This window comes from Jaculus jaculus, chromosome 1, assembly GCF_020740685.1.
Source record: "Jaculus jaculus isolate mJacJac1 chromosome 1, mJacJac1.mat.Y.cur, whole genome shotgun sequence".
In the NCBI taxonomy this organism is placed as follows: Eukaryota; Metazoa; Chordata; class Mammalia; order Rodentia; family Dipodidae; genus Jaculus; species Jaculus jaculus.
In genome coordinates this window covers 341,738,132-341,755,686 of record NC_059102.1, presented here as the reverse complement: position 1 = coordinate 341,755,686, position 17,555 = coordinate 341,738,132, and the positions used below count along the sequence as shown (strand labels likewise).

The following is a 17,555-nucleotide window of genomic DNA, read 5'->3' as shown; positions in this document are numbered from 1 at the left end:
TTGCCCCCATGTTAGGTGCATATATGTTTAGGATTGTAATGTCCTCCTGTTGGAGTGTGCCCTTAATCAATATAAAGTGACTTTCCTTATCTTTCTTGACTAACGTTGGACTTAAGTCTACCTTGTTAGATATTAGAATAGCAGCCCTGCTTGTTTTCTAGGCCCATTTGCTGGAAACACCGTTTTCCAACCTTTCACCCTAAGATAATGTTCATCGTTTGTGGAAAGGTGAGTGTCTTGGAGATAACAAATAGTAGGATCCTGATTTTTAACCCAGTCTGCAAACCTATGTCTTTTGGTTGGGACGTTGAGGCCATTGATATTAAGAGATATTATTGAAAGGTGTGTATTTATGTTTGTCATTTTTTGTGGTTCCGGTTCTACCTGTGCTCTCTTGTGTTAATTAGTATTTGAGTATTGCTTGTTTTTTTCCAGGTTCCTTATATGTGTGCTTTTCCTTCTCTTTGGCATGGAGGATTCTTTAAAGTATTTTCTGTAGAGCTGGTTTTGTCTTCAAATACTCCTTTAGCCTGCTTTTGTCATGGAATGTCCTTATTTCTCCATCTATTTGAATGGATAGCTTTGCAGGATAAAGTAACCTTGGTTGACAGTTGTTACCTTTCAGAACTTGGGATACATCACTCCAAGCCCTTTCTGACTTTTAAAGTTTGTGTTGAGTAATCTGCTGTAATCCTGATGGGCTTGCCTTTGTAGGTAACTTGATTTTACTCTCTAACTGCTTTCAATATATTTTCTTTGGTTTGTGTGTTTGGAAGTTTGATTATAATATGGCGAGGAGAGGTTCTTTCCAAGTTTTGTCTGGCTGGTGTTCTAAAAGATTCCTGTATCTGCATTTGCACCTCTTTCCCAATTTGGGGGAAGTTTTCTTCTATGATTTTGTTGAAGACGCCTACTATGCCTTTGGAGTGAGATTCTTCTCCTTCTACTGTGCTCTAAATTCTTATGTTTGATCTCTTCATAGTGTCCCGAATATCTTGAAATTCCCATTCGTACTTTTCTATTAGTTTGTCTTTCTCTTTGTTGGACTGTATTAGTTTGTCTTTCTCTTTTTTGGACTGTATTAGATCTGCCACCTGGTCTTCTATCTTAGATATTCTGTCCTCTCCTTCATCCATTCTACTGGTGAGATTTTCTACAGAGTTTTTTATTTCATTAACTGTGTTCTTCATTGCTAGTAATTCTGACTGGTTTTTCTTTATTACTTCTGTTATTTATGTCTTGTATTGTCTTGTTTATTTCATTAAATTGGTGTCCTGTGTCTTCTTTGATTCCTTTGATTTGTTCTGTGACTTCTTTGGACATGTTTACCATCATTCTTTTGAAATCTTTCTCAGCATTTCCTCCAACTTGTTTTCACTGGAGGTCATCTCTGATGCAATAATATTTTTTGGCGGATTTATATTGTCTTGATTTTTTTTTGTTTCTTGTGTTATAATGTATATATTTTTGCATCTTGGATTAAGTTAATGTTTAGATTTTCTAGTTTGCTGGGCATTCTTAGTTATATCAATTGATCTGATGTTATATATCGTCAGTGTAGGAGATTAAGATGTTAGGTGCGGCTCTTAACACTCTCAGAGTATCTAGAAAAGTGTTCCTATGGTTTGAGTTTTCCAGCTATGGGACTATTCAAGTAGGCTGAGTGGGACAAAATACAGGTAGATTCTAAAATTTAACTAAACACTCTACACATTCAATCAACAATAGCACCAAGTATTTATGCAAGAGTAGGTGTTATAACAACCAGATCCTATATCAACAAGGAGGTTAAGATTTCTGGTCTGTTGAGGGTTCCAAGTCAGCTTGGGACCAAGTGAGACCCTTCCCTGGTGCAATCCCAGTTACCTTTTTGGATGATTTTGGTCTCAGTCAAGTAGGCTGGCTGGGTCGCTGGACCACTGTTCTGTTTTCTGGAGCTGGTCACTGGCTTTTCCTGCGGGGCAAACCGAGCCTGGCAACTGTGGCCCTGCAGATGGGCCCCCCTGCTGCTGGAACTGCCTCTGCTGCTGCTGCTGCTGCTGAAGCTGCCACTGCTGGGCCCGCTGCTGCCGCTGGTATAGCCACTGCTGCTGGAGGTGCTGCTGCCGCTGCTGTTGCTGCCGGAGCCAGAGGCACGGCTTCCACTGCCACTTCCACTGCTGGAGCCAGGGCGCAGCTGCTGGAGCTGCTTTGGCCTGCCTGTGTGTGCTCTGGATGCTCTGGGACTCTCCTACTTCTCTGCTGCCATTTTAATTTCTTATACACCTCACTTTTTAGTAAAAGTGTGTATTTTGCTGGGTTGTCTTTGGATTTTTCTCCCCTAGGCTGCTTTGGCATGGCTCCTATGCCGCCATCTTAACTGGAAGTCCTCTGTTTGTTTCATGTTCCCTTCTTACACTGTAATAGACTCATTCTTTGTCTCTTATCAGGTTGTGATTGATAACACTCTCAGGTCTTGGTTATTTAAGTTTTCCCCCCCCTTTTTTTTTTACTTTCAGTGCTTTTTTTTTTTTCCCTAGAACAGACTTCTTGAATTTTTTTTTAACTTTTATTTATTTATTTGAGAGAAAGAGAGAGGTGTATGTGCCAGGGTCTCCAGCCATTGTAAATGAATTCCAGATGCATGCACCCCCTTGTGCATGTGGCTAACGTGGGTCCTGGAGAGTCAAACCAGGATCCTTTAGCTTTGCAGGCAAATGCCTCAACCTCTAAGTCATCTCTTCAGCCCCAGAATTTTTAAATTTTTATATGGATGTTCATTATCTTTTAAATTGTTTAAATTTAGCCCACAATAAAAATTATTTTGAGAATGATAAAATACTCACTGTTATGGGAAGATAGAAGCAAGAAGATCTCAATTCTATTGCTAATCTGGGCTACATAGCAAGACTGACTGAAAAATAAAACAAATAAATAACCATGTATATATACATGCCAAAGTGATGGCAGTTTTTTGTAGGTGGCAAATTATAGCAATAAACTAGAAATAGGTAATTGTTATTAGTATTATTAGATATTTAACTTTTCCCTTATTAAGTTCCTATTTATTTGCTGTATGTGACTATAGAGTCACTTGTCTCCTAAGAAGTAGTTAAGCCATGTTGTGCCTTCTTATGGCATGGTGCTCTAAAAAGGACTCTGGTCACTTAGCCACAGTTTGTGACATTTCTATCAACACTTCGGAAACTTCTCTTCTTTGTCTCTATGGGATCCACTGCACTTGGCAACAGGGTGCTGGTGTGCAGCATAGTTGTGAACTTGGGACAGGGAAGTTAACTGTTGCTTTGCCTTTCAGCACTCACTAGTAGGAGGGACTGATGACATTTCAGTAATTTTTGTAGCAATAATACTGCAGTTACCATTTCTACAAAGTCTGCCTTGAGTTACCTCAGGTTATTGGTTTTTTACTTAGAACAAACAAGTTTCTGTTGCCAGGATTTTTCTCTTTCTCAAGTGAGAGGCATTGCTTACATCAAGTGCAGTGTGAATTACCTTACCTTGGCTTTTAGTGGTCTAAGATTTCTAATACTCCTCTAATGGTTAGGGTGTTCTAAAATCTTTTGGGCCAAGTCAACATAGTCCTTTCTTTTTGTGATTATATGTCTTAATGCTATATCAGAAATGAAAATAAACTGAGAAGCTGCGAAGGCATGCAACTTGGGGAAGATGATGAAGTGATTGAGGTTCACACAGATGGGCTTGACCTGTCTCAGATGAGAAGTGTCACAGTGACACTCAGCAAGGGTATCAGCAATGAGATTGTTGGCAGCATTTGCCCTCTGGAATTTATACGCAAGTGGGACACTTGAAAAGAAACTTGAGGATCATTGGCTTCTGCTGACTCTTAGCCAGGTAGTGTAGATGAGAAGCCATCGGTCCGTGGCTCAGATGCTTATGAACATGTGGGTTTACAGAAGTCAGCCTAGAACCATGACTCTCGGGAAGTGCTAAAGGTCACTCTTGCAGCGTTGACTTTATGGTGCTTGAGCCCGCTCTCCTGCTGGATGCAGAGGTGGGAGGCTCTGGCAAGGCCAATTCGTTCAGCAGTCATTTTTATACTTTTTCCTTAGATTGTAAGATTTTGGTTGTGATCATTTTAAACTGGTACATTTTTCTTTTTTAAAAAATTGTTTTGGGCTGGAGAGATGGCTTAGTGGTTAAGCGCTTGCCTGTGAAGCCTAAGGACCCCAGTTTGAGGCTCAATTCCCCAGGAACCATGTTAGCCAGATGCACAAGGAGGCGCACACGTCTAGAGTTCATTTGCAGTGGCTGGAAGCACCGGCACTCCCATTCTCTCTCTCTCTCTTTCTCTTTCTCTCTCTCTGTCTGCCCCTTTCTCTCTCTCTCTCTCTGTCTCTCTCAAATAAATAAATAAAAATAAACAAAAAAATTTAAAAAGTATTTCATTTATTATTTGAGAGGGAAGGGCATGGACAGAAAGGGGAGGAGGGGAGAATAAATTTGAGAGCACTAGGTCTGCCTGCCGCTGTGACAGACTCTAGCTGCGCTTTGTGCCACTTCGTGCACCTGGCCTCGCATGGGTGCTGGGGGCACTGGCCCAGCAGGCTTTGCAGGCGAGCGCCTTAGCCACTGAGCTCTCTCTCCAGCTCCTAGCATAACCTTTGAAATGTTTTCATTTCTCTCTGTGTTACCATGCAATGAGTAAATCCCATGTATGCCTATTTCACTACTTTGCCTCATTACTAGTTGTAATTTTAGAATAACAAATGACATGCTAAATGATTTTTTGTGAAACTTCATACTATCCATCGTAATTGAATTTGGGTTGTTGGATTTCTATCTTTGACAGCTGCAGCATCGGGCAGTGAGAACATACAACCACCACCATTAGCTTATAAGAAATGGGGTCTCCAAGATATTGACACTATTATTGATCATGCTAGTATTGGTAAGCATTATTCAACTTCTTTTTGGAATTTACTTACACTTTTTATTGACGTATCTGATTTATTAGAAACAGACATGTATTAATATGTGAAACACACTTTAGGGAGAGAGACATTGGGAAGTTAGTCTGACTTGTCATTTAGGCTTCTGTTCATAAGAAGGAGCAGCAGCTTTGATGGGCATTTAAGGACGCCGTTAGCAGCAGTGTTGTAGGTCAGCTACTCTGTGAACTTCCTGTGTCTGCTGTCATTTTTTTATGCAGATATACAATCCTGTATGTCAGTCTTGTAAAAATGTAGTCCTTAGACCAGCAGAATATAGATAGCAGCAGATTTCTTCTTATAGCAGCATTTGAGAGCTTATTGAACTAGGTTTCAAGAAGATAGGTTCTGGAAGCTGAGCGTGGTGGTACACACCTGTAATTTCAGCACTCTGCAGGCTGAGGCAGGAGTTTGAAGCTAGTCAGGGTTACATAATGAGATTGTCTCAAAAAAGAAAAAATGAAAAGGTCTGGTTTCTGTCCAGAGGCTGAGGCTAACTGAAAGATTCATATGCTACAAAGTAATGTCTGCTACAGTAGACGAGTGGCCCTGCTGCAGCATGGAAGGTCATCAAGCAAGAAGAGCTTGGCTCAATCTGACAGTGAAAGAACAAGCTCTCTAGCAGAGTGTGCTTAGGACAGCTGCAAAGAGGAAGGCCAAGTGTGCAGAGCGGAGTCTGGGTTCAAAGAGCTGAATGAACTATGCAAAGGAACTGCTAGCTATTTTCTTGTAGACCATTCCCTCAGCCACCTTCAGAACCACAGGAATCTCACTCTACCTTTGCCTTTTAGAAAAGCACTTGAATGCACTGTAGAGGCTATAGTAAAAGGTCATACCTAGTGAGGAAGGGAATGCCAGTGCATGCTTGTAAGTCCCAGCTACCCTGGAAGCGAGGCAGGAGGATGGCACATTCAAGGCCAACCTGTGCAACATGATGGTAACCTACATATTTTTAAGAAACTGCAATAGTGAGAAGGAATGGATTTCTAAATTAAGATAATAAAAATGGAAGTAGAAAAGGAAATATTAATTGAGAAGATATATATATATATATATATACACACACACACACACATATATATATGTATGTATGTATATATATCTTTTGTCATTTTATTTTATTTAAGAGTGACAGCAAGCTGGGTCTTTTGTCATTTTAATACATACTTATTAAAAAGTCAAACAAGGGCTTGGGAGATGGCTCAGTAGTGAAGGCACATGCCTGCAAAGCCTAACAACCTAGGTTTAATACCCCAGTACCCACATAAACTGAGATATGCAAGGTGACACATGCATTTGGAGTTCATTTGTAGTGACTAGAGGTACTGGCATGCCTATTCTTTCTCCTCCTCCCTTCTTCCTTCCCTCCATTTTTCTTTCTGTCTCTCAAGTAAATAAAAATTATTTAAACTAAAAAATTCAAATAGTACATAACAATATAGAGGACAAAAACAAAAACCCAAAACTTTACAACCTACTTAACAGCACTCATATCCTGACAGACTTTCTGGTCTGTGTATATGTTCTTACAGAATATCCACGGGGAAATTATCTTTTTATAAATTGCATTATATCAATTATATAATAACCCTTTCCAACCAGTGCATCAATTTTGCTAAATATATGTACATTTTATAAGCCACAGTTTTAATGGAAGGCAGGCACACTTGACAAAGGATACTTGAAAGGTTTCTACACAGAGAAACCGCTAGTGGAGATGTACTATAGGAGAAGTCCCAGGGTTGCTGTAGTGCCCCACTGCTTCTTAGCAGCTAGGCTGTTGGACACTGCTAGGCAGAAGCGTTCAGGGCAGGGAGCAGTTCTCAGACCTGGAGGTAATGACTGGGGACAGAGATGGAGAACAGGATGACTTTCCTCAAGGGTTTTCTGGGAGGGAGCCAGGGAAACGAATGTCCCAGCTTCATGCTCCTCTCTGGTTTCCCGATGGGTCCTCACGTAGTCAGAAGTCAGCACAGGAGACTGGGGAAGGAAGGAGTGTGAATCTAGGAGGCTAGCTGACAGGGTCTGTTGTCACTCAGTGGATAGTTCTGTGTCATACGTAAGTGGAATCCTCCTTTGTGACCACCTTATTGTAAGCACTTTAGTGTGTCTTTACTGTTTTGCTAATAGAAATGCTGACATTAAAATCCCAAAGTGTTGAGTTCAGTTCAGGTTATCGTCCCTGCTCTGTCAATTAAGCTTTGGGACATTGAAACTGGCTGGGGAAAATGATTGGATAGAAAATATTTTCTATTCATTTAATCCCCAGCCTACAAATGAAAGAAACAAAGGGCATGATCAACTTTATGTACATCTTTATGTAAATGTTTTGATACTTCATTGAACAAATAAGGAAATCCTTATTATATTCTAGGAGCAAATGTCTTGCTAAAATACAAGGCAGTCCAGATTACTGCCCTGGGGAAACTAATGTTCTGGTGATGGGGACACAGACAAGCAAAATGAATGATTACAGCACTGCCCTAACTCTGAAGCATGCTGAAGGAAGTCAACAGAACGTTTGGACCAAGTAAATACGGGATTAGGTGGCCTGGCAAGGACTGGCTTTACCAGAAGGCACAAACTGAGATGGAAATGGAAGGATGGGAGGAGCCCACTGTAGGAAAGTCTGTAACAAGAGCATTCTAAGCAGAGGATGAGGCAAGGATATAGGCCTGGGGACTTCGGAGTATTCAAGTAACAAGGGAGGTCAGCATGGCCTGACAGTTCAGAATGAGGAGCAAAAGGAGCAAGAGTTAGAGATGTACGTACAGAATGTCTAGGTCATATAGAGATAAGGAAGTTGGGTTTTATTCCAAGTGCAGTGGGTGAAGTTGGTATGTTCTGAGTTGGGGTTATATTTTAAAATACCCTGGTTGCTGTTTAGACAAAACTGTAGACAGAAACAAAGTAAGCAGTTAAGAGTATTACAACAATCTAGGCATGAGAGAATGAAGGCTGTGGGCTGGAGACAGTTGCAGAGCATAGAGAGAGACATTTTACAATTGCTAAGGTGTGGGTTTGAGAAACAGAAGAGGAAAGGAAGTCAAGGATTTTTCCTCTCTTCCTTCTGTCCTCCTTCCCTCCCTCCCTTCCTTGCTCTAAGTGTTTAGTTCACCTTGGTCTCAAAGTTGTTGTATACCCTAAACTGACCTGACACTCACAGTCATCCTACCTCAAATGAGAATGAGAAAGAGGAAGAAAGGTATCTGGTAGGGAGATAGATGTTTGAGTCTGAGGCCCAGAGGCAGTTGAAGTTAAGGTGGGGATGGGTTACTGTGAACCACCACAGAACTCAGGGAAGAGGAAGAGTCACTGGACTGGACAGTACAGAGATCCCGTTGATTCGATGTGAGCAGTGGAAGTGGACAGTGATGGGGAAAGAGGATGAAAACCAGATAGGGTAGATTAAGGTTTCACTCCCTACTTTTCATAAATCAGAAGCAAGAACATGAAATAAAACCACAGTATCTCCACTGGGAATGTCTAGTACTGACTGCTCCCTTGACCTTCATAGTCATTTTTTTGCTCATTCCTGACCATTTCTACTTGACTATCCAAACTTCACATGCACTATTAGATTCTTGATTTCCTCCCAAAAAAGTTTGCCTTTTTGGCTCAACTGTGCATAGGTGTCTATGTGGTCTTCTTTGAAACAGGGTCTCTTGCTGCTGCAGATGAGATGCCAGACTAGACAAATGTCAGGCTAGCTGTTCTGTGGCCTTCAGGTTCTCCCAGCTCCATCTGCCATTGCCACAGCACCTTAGGGGCACAGGCTCACAAGCCATCCTGCGTCCGGCTTTATGTGGGTACTGGGAAATTGAACCAAGGACAGCATGCGCGCGCGCTCTCTCTCTCCCTCTCTCCCCCCCCCCCGTCTTTCTCTTATGGGAGTATACATAAAATGCATTGTGACAATATTTAATAAACTTTTTCAGAATGCTGATGCCAAGCCAGGTACAGTAGCATGCCTGTAATCCCAGCTACTTGCAAGGCTGAAGCAAGAATATTACTTGAACAGAAATTTCAGGCTGTCCTGGGCAATATAACAAGACCCTGGTCCCACCCCACCCCACCTCCAAAAAAAAGAAAAAGAGAGATCCTTTTTGACAGTGCACTTGTTTATGAGACTGTTCTGGGAGATAGAGTTACATAGTTGTGTGAAAATACATTAGGGCTAGCTAATCCATCACCTTGGGAAACTGCTTACTTGCTTATCTGTAATGAGTTAATTATGGTATGTCCACAAAAGGGAATATGCTAGGAGTAATTGAGAAGAAGGACAGGTGTCTTTGATGGTAAATGAAGAATCAAGACACACACTAGCTTATGTGGCATCAGCCATGTGTGTGCCGTCCCTGAACTGAGTCAGCTACTGCTTCTGAGAGGTGAACCTGGTACCTGGCAGTTAGGTGGAGTGTTTGTTTTTTGTACATTTCAAGTTTGTATCTGTTCAAAAACTTAGTATTTGAATTTTGTTTTTGTGGTATTCTATAGGCTAGAGAAAATATAGGTGGCAATTTTATTACTCATTAATACTTTCTATTGTTGACTCTGTAGCTTTAAAAATGACTTGTCGTGGCCTGCAATTGTATTATTTTTCTCTCTCTCTCTCTCTCTCTCTGCCTCCCTCTTTCTCTCTGTGTCTGTTGCTCTTAAGTAAATAAATAAAAATAACTTTAAAAAAAAAAAAATGACTTGTCGAATAAAACTAAGCCATTAGCATTGTAGGATAGAAATAAGCATGTGACTAAATGGCATTCATGTCAGTGTATTCAAATTGTAGTTCTATTTGTTTTTGTATTATTAGGAATCATGACTCTTTGCCCTTTTGACCAAATGAAGACTGCCTCCAACATAGGTGGGTTTAACGCGGCGATTCAGAGCAGCCCACCTGCCATGTGTCAGTTCACCACTGTAGGCGCCGGTCCCTTCGCCGGCTTCTTCTACGCTCTAGAGGTACGCGCTTCATCACTCTTTACGAGTGAAATTACTCGTAGTTCTTTAACTTGCCTAAAAATTAGAAATGGTAACAAAGCCTCAAAATGATTAAGCAATTTACATTTCTAAATTGGAATTGGTGCTAAAATTAACCAAAAGTAGGTTTCTTCTAAATATTTTAGATAAACTGAAAAATAGTTAAAATCAAGGGGAAACAATGGAATCTCCTACAGGCCCATGTTCTCTGACCAGCATGTTTTCTTTAGATACTGTGGCAGTGGCTGGAGGCTTAGGGTGGTCAGTATATCAGCCTACCAGGGTGAGGAACTAGGAGACAAAACAAGCTGCCCATTATACTTCATTGCTATGGTGAGATTGCTTCCGGAATAGAGAAGAGTTAGGTGGTATTTGGCAGCTCTTATTTCTCACTTCTGAGCAGCCTTCTCAGAATTGTCCAAACTGCCTTTACTTTTGTAACAGGTACATACTGATTTTTTTAAGATGAAAGGAAATAGCCAGTTATGTATAGATGGGAAATCAACAGCACAGCTAGAGTAATGTCATATTCATGATCTAGTTTAACATTTATTTTAATTAAATTATAGTAAAAAAGAAATCCTAAAGTTTGGTTAAGGCCAAAAACACTTTAGCATAATTCTTTAGGAAAAGCGAGTTCTTGCTTCAGGTAATGGGTAAATTACCTGACAGAAACATTTAGACTACTAGTGCTTATGCTATTAAACCGTAAAGTGACATTTGTTTATGCTATTGTTGCTAAAATAAAGCTAATGCCATCTGAAAGAAGCTGGGTGTTGTACCTTTCCCAAGTATGTTCAAGCATGTCTATTTAGAAAACAGCTCATCTCTTTCAGAGCTCCTCAGCTTCTCTGTCACACGTCCTGTCTTACAGGGAAGCACACAGCCCTTGTTATCTCACGTTGCACTGGCAGTGGCTAGTAAACTCACTTCTGCTCTATTCAATGCCGCCAGGTAACTAACACTTAAAAACTATCTAATTTGTATCTAGTTTGAGATTAGCATATTCCTTGATAGTCTGTACTTTAAGGCCTTTGAAACTAGTTCTGTTCTGTGCTTCTCTCCTCTTCAGTGGCTGGCTTGGTTGGAAAAGTAAGCATGAAGAAGAAGCTGTCCAGAAGCAGAAGCCCAAGATGGAGCCAGCCACCCCATTAGCTGTAAGGCAAGTCACCGTGCTGCCCTGCTGTTAGAAGTGCTGTTGCCCTGCGCTCTTCCAGTGCGCTGCCTGTGTGACTGTCTGATTCTGTGGCTCTTTAGGTCATTAGGTTGGGATCCCCCCCACCTCTTTTTAACTTTTTATTGACAGCTTCTGTATATTTAGACAGTATACCATGATCATAATCTCCCACCACCCTCTCTTTCCTCCCTCCCAAATTCCTCCTCCACTGAATCCCTTTGTCTTTCCAACTAGTCTCTCTGCCATTTTGATGTTGTTTTTGTCCCTTATTGTGCATGTCTTGTGTAGGTAGTGTCAGCCACTGTGAGGTCATGGATACCATGACCACTTTGTGTCTGGAAGGCCAGGGTGGGATTCTTTATCCTGGTAGAACATTGGCAGGAGTCCAGCACTCTTGTGAATACTGGCTTGTGCTTTCTTCCTTGTTGACTTTAGGAGTGTATCTATGAGTAAAGATGTTCCTCACTTAAAGATGGCAACTAATTATTGATAAAGGAAAGAGAAGTCCATCTAGGAGACTAGCCTCGGCCTACAGAGCAAGTTCTAGGTAACCCTGGGTTAGAGTGAAGCCCTGCCTCAACAAAAAAAGAAGGATACTAAAAGCCACAAGACAAAAACATCAAGTCACAAGTGAAGGCAGGCCTATCAGAATAACAGCTGTTTCTCAGTGGAAACTCTAAAAGCCAGCCAGAAGGCTTGGAAGTTTTGAAAGAACACAGCGGTCAGCCCAGACTACTGTATACATCAAGTGATCTGTCATAATTGAAGAGGAACATAAACCTTTCTAGGAAGAATCAAGCTAAAGGAATTTGTGACTACTAAGCCAGCACTGTAGAGGATGCTGGAAGTAATACTTTGGAGTAAAGACAAGGATAAACACATTTAGAACTTAAAGGTGATCCTCCTACCTCTGCCTTCAGCGTGCTGAGATTAAAGGCTGCACCACTATGCTTGGCATTAAACACATTTAGAAGGCTGAAGGAAAAATAATACCAGAACAGTTGTTAACCAAATGAAAGCTAAGAATGCATCAAACACAACAAAAATTATAAAGATGACAAGAATTCATATGCACTTTTCAATAGTAACTCTGAGTATTAATGGTCTCCATTCCCCAATCAAAAGACACAGACTCAGATTGAATTAGAAACAGGATTTATCTTTTTGCTACCTCTAAGAAACTTACCTCACAATCAATGAATGACACTGCCTTAAAGTTAAATGACAAAAAGGGCATTTTAAGGAAATGTAAACAGGAAAAAAGCAGGCATCACTATTCCAATATCTGACAAAATAGACTTAAATCAAAACTGGTCAGATGAGATAAAGATCACTTCATACTTAAAGGAATAATCCATTAATGTGATAATATAATTCTAAATAAATACACACATACTCTTAACATGGGTGCACCCAGTTTCACAAATACAACCAGACATGACGTCACAGATTAACCTTAACACAACAAAATTAGCTTTTATTGAGGCTGGAGAAATTGCTTAATGGTTAAGGTGCTTGCCTGCAAGGCCTAACATCCCAGGTTTGACTCCCTAGTGCCCATATAAAGCCAGATGCAGAAAGTGGGGCATGCATCTGGAGTTTGCCACTGCTGGAAGCCCTGATGCACCCATATTTATTTTCTTTCTCTCTTTCCCCTTCTCTCTCTCTGTCTGCTTGAAGATCAAGATACTTGAAAAATAGTTTTATTGAGATAATGTTTTATATAACCAAACCTGTATTTACATTTATTACTATCCAAACGGGTTAAAAAGTGTCTTCTTCCCCTCTCAGTGTAGTAGACCTGGGGCATGCTTGGCAAGCCCTGCCCCGTACTGTATGTAGCCTTTCATCTTATTCTAAAATGTCAGGTTGTGACAGGTTTCCTATACTCACTAAGCAACAGAGCAGTTAGCCAAGTGGTCTTCTGTGTCTCGGGTAGATAGAGTCCATTCGCTTTGGCACAGGGATGTTTTCTCAGAGTGAGCTCCCTTGTTCCATTTTCACTAACTCTGTTTTCACATCACTGATAGGTCTAATAGGGTTGGCTATAGTGCTAATAGCATTTTGGCAATGACTCTAGAGAAAGAAAAGTTCTTGCTTCAGGCAGTGTGCTAGTTACTTTTGTATTATCAGGCCAAAATACTTGATAGAAAAAAAAGAGGAAAGTTTTATTTTGACTCCAATTTCAAAAGGATTTAGTCACTTGGCCCCATGTACTTAGGCAAAACATCACAGCAGTGGGAATGTGTAGAGGAGGTGGAGGCTTGCGTAAAGGCAGACATACAGAAGGGCCAGGACATGCCAGCAGTGACCTGCGTCTACCAACTAACCCCTCCAGCTTTTCACCACCTCCAGGAAACGCCATCAACTATGAATCCATCATGGGATCAATACATTCATTGGGCCAGTGTCTCATGATCTAATCATCTTTGTAAACACTACCAGGGACAACCTCAGAAGTGTAAAACACTAATGTCCTAGGCATGTCTCAGTCCAGTAAAGGTGACAGTCAAGACATCACACAGTCGCTCTCAGCAGATAGGCTATCTAGCAACATTAGGAAGAACTTAATAGGTTGGGAACAAAACATCTAAAGTTTAGTTGTTTGTGATGGTATTATTTTCTATGACATGCCTCTTAAAAATAAAGTTACACCTCGTATTCTGAAGATGCAGGATTGTGGATGTCTGTACAGAAATCACACCTCATATTCTCTGGAGATGCAGGATTGTGGATGTCTGTACAGAAATCACACCTCACACTCTCTGAAGATGCAGGATTGTGGAGGTCTGTACAGAAATCACACCTCATACTCTCTGAAGATGCAGGACTGTGGATGCCTGTACCGAAATCACACATAGATCAGTGCTGCTTTCTTTATGCAGCAAAGGTCAGGTATGACTAATCTGTACACTACTGATCCTGGTAAGGGTTATGTTCCTTTATTTAAATGCACATTATCTTTATTTATGCCTTTTAAGTTTCTAGATTTGAATGTGACTTGAGACTTTGTTTTGTTTTGTTTTAAATAACAGATTTGGACTTCCAGATTCTAGACGCCGTGGGGAAAGCATTTGTCTGTCTCCATGTAACACACTAGCAGCAGTGACAGATGATTTTGGCAGAGTAATCTTATTAGACGTGGCTAGAGGAATTGCAATACGCATGTGGAAAGGTATTTCCTTATAAAAATGCCGGGGAAAAGTTGATTTCTTTTTATCCCTCAGCCTCTGGTTAATAACAATATTTACTCCTTTTTGTTTTCTCTTTTAACATAAATTTAAATCAACAACACTTCATTCAGTAGTTAGTTGATAAATTATCTAGGGTATTTTCTTTTTTGGCAATTCTTGAGGTAGAACACAGGGCCCTGAGCTTGTGACCTGTACTTCAGCTCATCATAGGCACATTTAACCTATTTATATACCTACTTCCATTTCTGACTGTCATTGCCAGTTTATGAACTTGGTTTCTTGCTGTTGTAGACAGTTCCACGATGCTGGGACTAACATCCAATCAAACAGTTTTATGGGAGGAAGGAATTTATTGCAAACTTGCAAGTCTAGGAGAAGTTCTGTTCATTCATAAACTGAAGCAGAGAGAGAGAAATGAGCCAGCAAACACCAGAATCCCCAGCTCTCAGACTACACACCTTTGGGCTGGGGTCAGATCCATCCCATACCTCCTCCCGCCAGGTAGTTGGAGATCCAAGTTACAAGTTTAATAAAACACCTGAGTCTGTCGGGGATACACATTCACATTCAAACTACCACACTAGCCCTTGGTCTGTTCACTCCCCATCATAAGACAACTCCTGAGCCAAATGTTGTTCCCAAATGTAGAATGTAAATCTTCCAGGTGTAAGAGAGAAAACTAGCTAAAGATTTGACTTAGTTATCTTCGTGTGCTTAGTTCTTGCCCTTACTTAGCAGTAACTATGTCAGCTACTTTCATTCAGCTGCTAGAAACAGATCCAAGTACAGGACTGACTTTGTGTTACCATGGTTCCCTCAGTCATCCAGTCTCTTTGACACTTCCCCACTCACACTTCTCACAGCCAGTCCCTTGCATTCTGAGAAGGAAAAAGGGAGGGCGGACACTCCTACCAATCGAATCAGTCCACATTCAAGATAATCCCTGAAGTCCCTCCATCTTTTTATCCAAAATGGAGTAGGTAGAAACTAATAATGTGACCACACCTTATTCAAAGGAGAGTGGAAAATACCCCCTAATAGAGTGGCATCTCAACTTGATGAAAGTCAAGTGTCTTAGACCAAAGGAGAATACATTACATAGACACATTTAGATAGCCGTACATAGGATTAAGGGCCTGCATCATCACAATGACATTGCTGCCTTGTCCGAACTGAACAGTGAGGACGAATGGATGGTGACTGCAGCCGCCCTCACCTTCTCCTCAGAGAACTCTTACAGTGACAGGTAGAGGCGTTTGACCTCCACGTGTTTAAATGCCATAAAAGTGTCAGGAGGACTGCCATTGTCTTCTGGAACAGTGTCAAAGCTGTGTCGTCAGCAGGACTTGTCCAGCTGGCCCAAGGCCCTGCCGCTGCCCCAGCTGGGGAGAGTGCCCGTGGCCACTGCATCGCTGGCCTGCTGCGGTCCCTAGTCAGTCCTTTCAGTTGTGCGCCGCTGTCTTAGTGCAGCATCTTCCCAGTGTCACCTGTCACTGTGCTCTTCCTGCTCTGTACCACGAGGAGCCTGGACAGCAGGAAGTCAGCTGTGCTTAAACTTGGAATCCTAACCTAGTAGTCTCGCCAGTTATTTTTTAAAGACTGTCAAAAAGGGAAAGGAAAGCTAGGCGTGGTGACACACGCCTTTAATCCCAGCACTCGGGAGGCAGAGGTAGGAGGATCACTGTGAGTTCGAGGCCACCCTGAGACTACATAGTGAATTCCAGGTCAGCCTGGGCCAGAGTGAGACCCTACCTTGAAAGACCAAAAGAAAAGGTGGGGGATGGAAACAGGCTCAGGAGGCTTTGATGAAGCCTGTAATTTCTTTTCAAAGAATAAGATAGTCTGAAGTAAATATAGATCTATAGATGGCAAGGCATGAAAATTTGATGTCTCAGTGACAGATTATTGTATTTTCTATTTCAGAGATTTCCTAAGAAGATAGCATACTTCTATAGCTTGTCTTGATGCCTTCCCTTCCCTCTAAATATTCAGAAGTGGTTACTACTGAGCCCAGCTTAATCCATCCCCTGCTCTCTTCCCGTGTCTCCAAGGGTACCGAGATGCACAGACTGGGTGGATCCAAGTCATCGAAGACCTGCATGAGCGAGTCCCAGAGAAGGTGGATGTCTCCCCCTTTGGAAACACTCAGGGTCCCAGTCGAGTAGCTCAGTTTCTTGTAATCTATGCCCCAAGAAGGGGAATTTTGGAAGTGTGGAGCACGCAGCAGGGACCTCGAGTGGGCGCTTTCAACGTGGGTAAGCACTGCAGGTGAGGTGCAGTTCCAGCATTGCACGGGAATGCTTTTCCTGAAACTCGTGTTGGAGCTGTTCGCTAGATCGCAGTTGCTTGAGGGCTGCAGTACTCTGCAAGGTTTTCCTGCGAGTGCCTGCTGCATGACCAAGGGTTAAGCTTTACCTCACAAAGAAACACTACTGAAGCTGCAATGTATGCTGTTGAATTGCAGTGAACTGAGTGCAGCCATGTCCTTTATGCACTACGAAGACCCAGAAGGAAAGGTTCCTTCACACTTTGCTTGTGGTGGTGATGAGTGAGGCAAGCACATTGTTTGCCATTGACATGCAGGTCTTGACTATGTTCCTTTAGTTTTCTAGAACCCTTTAAGAAGGTTGAACTCCACTAGCTGAGTGCATTAGTTCGACTTTGCTTATGTTTTTGGCATCAGTACTTACTTGCCTTTTTAAATGTCCTTGAGTTGATGGTAATGTGGCTACTTTGGAATTTTGGAAGCATCTTTTGGAATTTCTCCACTTTGTAATATTCTTACCTTAGGCTACTGTATCCTGGCTACAAAATAATGGGGTTAAATAATGTTACAAGTCAGAGCTGGCAGCCTCAGACTTACCAGATCTGCCTTGTTGACCCAGTGTCTGCAAGTGTGAAAACGGTGAATGTTCCTTTCCACTTAGCTCTAAGGTAAGCTTTTCTGGATGGCTGTCAAGTCTCTTCCTGTATTCACTTTTCCTAGTCCCTTAGCTGTTTGTGCTTTGTTTTATAGCAGTGTGTGATGATTTATCATTGGGTAATGCCTTTGAAGTTAAATAGGAAGCATATAAATAAAAAAAGTTGGGTTGTATTATGATTAGAAAGAATATAAGTTCATATTCTGCAAGAATGTATGTTTATTATTTTAGTGATAAGAAGAGTGAAAGAGCCAAGGACATGCACTTAGTGAAGAAGCTTGCAACCTTGTTAAAAACAAGATCTCCCAATCTTGGTAGGTGTCATTTAATAAAAGCT

The 17,555-nt window shown here is 41.4% G+C and overlaps 1 protein-coding gene and 1 non-coding gene across 2 annotated transcripts in view; both read left to right on the top strand.

Moving 5' to 3' along the window:
- Rab3gap2 (RAB3 GTPase activating non-catalytic protein subunit 2) overlaps positions 1 to 17,555 on the top strand; it is a 109,471-nt gene that overhangs the window by 57,713 nt on the left and 34,203 nt on the right. The window contains exons 9-16 of the mRNA XM_004670118.2: positions 4,811 to 4,909; positions 9,760 to 9,908; positions 10,801 to 10,880; positions 10,999 to 11,088; positions 14,139 to 14,278; positions 16,349 to 16,565; positions 17,088 to 17,231; positions 17,450 to 17,532. Coding sequence (XP_004670175.2) covers positions 4,811 to 4,909; positions 9,760 to 9,908; positions 10,801 to 10,880; positions 10,999 to 11,088; positions 14,139 to 14,278; positions 16,349 to 16,565; positions 17,088 to 17,231; positions 17,450 to 17,532 — 1,002 coding nt within the window. The remainder of the gene's footprint in view (positions 1 to 4,810; positions 4,910 to 9,759; positions 9,909 to 10,800; positions 10,881 to 10,998; positions 11,089 to 14,138; positions 14,279 to 16,348; positions 16,566 to 17,087; positions 17,232 to 17,449; positions 17,533 to 17,555) is intronic.
- LOC123457824 lies at positions 7,097 to 7,227 on the top strand. The gene has a single exon (XR_006635187.1). It is a non-coding gene; the product is annotated as a small nucleolar RNA SNORA36 family (small nucleolar RNA).